Raw genomic sequence first — 3,861 nt, forward strand, 5'->3', positions numbered from 1 at the left:
TACATTATTATCTTTGCGAATAACAATTTAATTTTAAAGCCTATTGAAATATCAATAAGTTTATTTGAGGTTTTATAATCAAAATACAAATGGTATTCAAAAGATCATGGGTGCACCCTTAATTCATTCGCGCATTACGGTAGTGACGTTTTTCTAATACAATTTGTAAAGCCAGCAATATTTACTGTGCGAATTACCATTTAAAACGGGCTTCAGAATTGGTTATCGGCTATCTTCAACAAACAAATTAATATTTCATGTTCAACAACTTGACGGCGCTAATAAACGGTAGTATGAAAGTTAATGTCAGTTATCGTTTCAACGCGTTAGTTTAAAGGAATGTATCACAAGATCTGTCTGAGAGCTGAGTTCTTAGGAACATATAGGTTTTAAGTTTAACTTTTAACGCGTCCATTTCCCTGCTGATGTGCGATATAATAGACTTTTATATACCAAACAAAAAAACTTTTGAATATAGTTTAACTATTTCATTTATGTCGATAATAATGTTATGTATTATTTCTTCTACAAATAGTATCTTCATGATGATCCATTTTAGATTCTGCGCCTGGCATACTGGACTTATACGAATACTGACTTTGGAAAGTGTTGAGTGACAACGGGTCTCCAGACGGCATATCCAGAACTCGGTCAATAATGGTGTTCCGGGAGCAGACCGTGCTAGAGGTTCACCACCTCGTAAAGAAACTGGAGGCGTCTGACTCCCCGCGACGACCGTCTGTTCCAGACCTCGACGCATTGCGGGATATGACGTCATCGGTTGAGGAACCACCGACGCAGCGGCGTTGGCCGACCACGCGCCACGCCCGATCTTGCCTCGGGAGTAATCTGTTCCACTCGGTTTTTAAGGGACGCTTGCGAAAGGTCAAGTTTCTTTTGGACAACGGTTTGGATGTGAATAACAGAAACGACTACGGATATAACGTCCTCGTAGCGGCACTACATATAGAACCCGAGGAGAAACGCCGTAAGATGTTTAAATTTCTTCTCAACAACAACGCTGACCCGTTTCAGCGCGATCCGAAATACAAACGCAGCATTCTTGCCTGGTCGGCGGTGTTAGGACGTCACGAGCAGATCAATCTCCTGTTAGACACGTACATGGGTGAGTTTGATTTCCACGAGAAAGACAAAGACGGCATGACGCCGCTGCACCTCGCCACACAGGCGGGCCACACGGAGGTGGTCAAAGCGCTTGTTAGAGAAATGAAGAAGTATGGAACGACCATCGACGTTCCCGACGGTATGGGTCTGACGCCGTATTTACACGCCAAGCGTCTCGGATATGGATTGATTGCGGACATTCTCCGACAAGAGGGCGGTGCTAGCGAAGGTCAAGGCGATTTATACACGTTCAAGAAAGCGGACGAATGGCGAGAAATAGGCGTGAAAGAGAGAAACCAGGAACTGCAACGACGAAGGAGTAGTCAGTATGAACAGGCGGCCATTGCTGGAAGTGCCCGTATGTTGATGGAATTTGAAGGCCCCGGGTATGAAATAATATCAATACCAACGCCGCGTGCGCGCAGAAGGCCAAAAGCGTCAACGTCTAGCGAAGCAGACGTTTCCGAGAAAATTGCACCGAAAACGGTCCGCATAAAATCTCCAAAGTCTCAGCTAAGTCTTCCTGTCGGCAATGATATACGAGCGTATCACCATAACAACAAACACTCATTATTTGAAAACCATAACACGCTGCCTTATAGCGATGGTAACGACAGGGAGTTCATTTCGCCCAGCCTTGACACAATGTCGCTGATACAGATGCGGGAACCCCGACGAGGTATGGCGCCAAAACCCTTCCGCTCGTCTGAGCTAGACACCAGCAAGGCTAAGGAATACGGGCACCTTGTCGGTGACCTGACCACGATGCTTGAATACTTGACCATTCAACATTGCAAATCCTTCCGCCGCTCCGTTCCGCCATTAAAACCGATGAAAGATGAAGCGCCTGTGGGCGGAAAAAAATCGTCTACTCTCGCGATTATCTTTGGAAAGGGGAAGAGGGGGCGAAAATCACCGGGAGGGGTGGCCCCGGGAACTGGAGGAAAGGGAAAGGAAAAAACTGGGTCTGGAAAGGGAAAGAGACAAAAAGCGTCATAGATGGATGTTTACCTTTTGATAAATATTTGTCGAGATATTCTGTCCTTTTTGGCATTCTAGAGTAATTTAAAGTGTACGTGTATGAAAGGGATTTACTATTGCATGTTCTATACATAGGCCCACTGCAGGAACGATTTTGGTATGGGACATTTCGATGCATTCGTCCGCAATGCATATTGTAAGGAAAAAATGCTGTTTATTTAAATATACATGTAGTATGAATTAATGAATTCAAGTATTGGATAATGAATTGTTTAATTTAAATCTTTCACTAAACCTGTGTGGCTTTTTGCCAATAACCTCATGCGGAAGGCCACCAGTTAGTCTTTTTATATATTACGTACATTTGTAGTATTTTTGTGATTGTATGCGGAGTGCATTTTGATTTATTTTGTGTGTACTTCATTTGTTGTTAATTTCTGACTGCTTCCAATTGACAAGTAAAATGAAATATCGCTGTGTTAGTATTTTTACGCTTGCGGGTATTTCTAAACGGCGTGTTGAACATAATTGACTTCATATGGCTTTGTTTTTTTTCCCCCTGCCCCAACGTCTCAATTACGCTCGATTGGTAATTGTCGGCTCGGGTACTACTTACATGTACCCCGGGTACTTTAAAGTATACTTACATGTACCCCGGGAACGGTTAATATACTAAAACGTACCCGGGAATTTTAATGCTAAATCGGTCGTTGTCGGCTATTTTTTAAATTAATTATGTTCACATTTATGTCAAATTTTCTGTTAAATGGCCTCTATATTATCGAAACTCGTACTAAAAAATCATGTTGATGCATTTATTTAAAAGAGAAGTTTGTTTAAAATAAACAATATCGTTTTACGGTAATCGGTAGCGCGTTTTACGACATCGGATTTTGGGCGGGAATACAACTCGGGTACAGCCTAATATCGACCGGGTACGTTTAAGTATATTTATCGTACCCGTGGTACATGTAAGTAAACTTAAGAGTACCCGGGGTACATGTAAGTAGTACCCAAGCCGACAATGACCAGTCGAGCCTTAATTACCGGTATGAGTTTGAACACGGCTTCAAAATTTGTCAAAGACGCAACGCGACAATTCTTAAGAAAGTATTGGAAACCGACGTCAACTCCTTTACGTAGATTTTTTTGGAGCTATGCAAGTTTGAAAATGTAAGAAGTAAACTACTCTGGTGAGTGTCTACACGGACAGGTTCAAGGTCATGCCCATCACCACCTGTTCTCTAGCTGCTTTAACCCATTTATGCCTTGTGGACTCTCCCATCCTTCTAAATTGGATCAATTTATTTCCAAAATTAGAAATGTCTAGTTCTATATTTAGAATATTTCTTACAAAAATTCCTTTAAGCAAACAGCGCAGACCCAGATGAGACGCCGGGTCTACGCTGTTTGTCAAGGCCCTTTTTCTAGACGCTAAGCATAAATGGGTTAACATTAAAATTTGTATTCAGAGAATGGGTCATTGAGTGTGTATACATTATAAAAAAACATTAAGATGACGCCCAATTGAAGGAAGTATTGTACAAACAGAATAATAAAAAAACGCTTAATATAGACTTAAATTATGTAAATGACAACATCTTTCATCGATGTCGGAAATTTAAGAGTTTCTTATATTATAGGAAACAGCTTGTAAAGTGTTATTCACGCGCGCTAAACATCTTTCTTTAGGCTGATTAAAGTTTCGGCGTTCTTCTGTAATGAGATTTCTCGCGATGTACAATCCCAAAACTA

At 41.4% G+C, this 3,861-nt stretch overlaps 1 protein-coding gene across 1 annotated transcript; it reads left to right on the forward strand.

Moving 5' to 3' along the window:
• The first annotated feature begins 657 nt into the window (after positions 1 to 657).
• LOC127869784 (uncharacterized) lies at positions 658 to 2,349 on the forward strand. The gene has a single exon (XM_052412445.1). The coding sequence runs from the start codon at positions 658 to 660 to the stop codon at positions 2,122 to 2,124; it is 1,467 nt and encodes a 488-aa protein (XP_052268405.1). The 3' UTR covers positions 2,125 to 2,349.
• The last annotated feature ends 1,512 nt before the right edge of the window (positions 2,350 to 3,861 follow it).

Source organism: Dreissena polymorpha, chromosome 2 (genome assembly GCF_020536995.1).
Source record: "Dreissena polymorpha isolate Duluth1 chromosome 2, UMN_Dpol_1.0, whole genome shotgun sequence".
Taxonomy (NCBI): Eukaryota; Metazoa; Mollusca; class Bivalvia; order Myida; family Dreissenidae; genus Dreissena; species Dreissena polymorpha.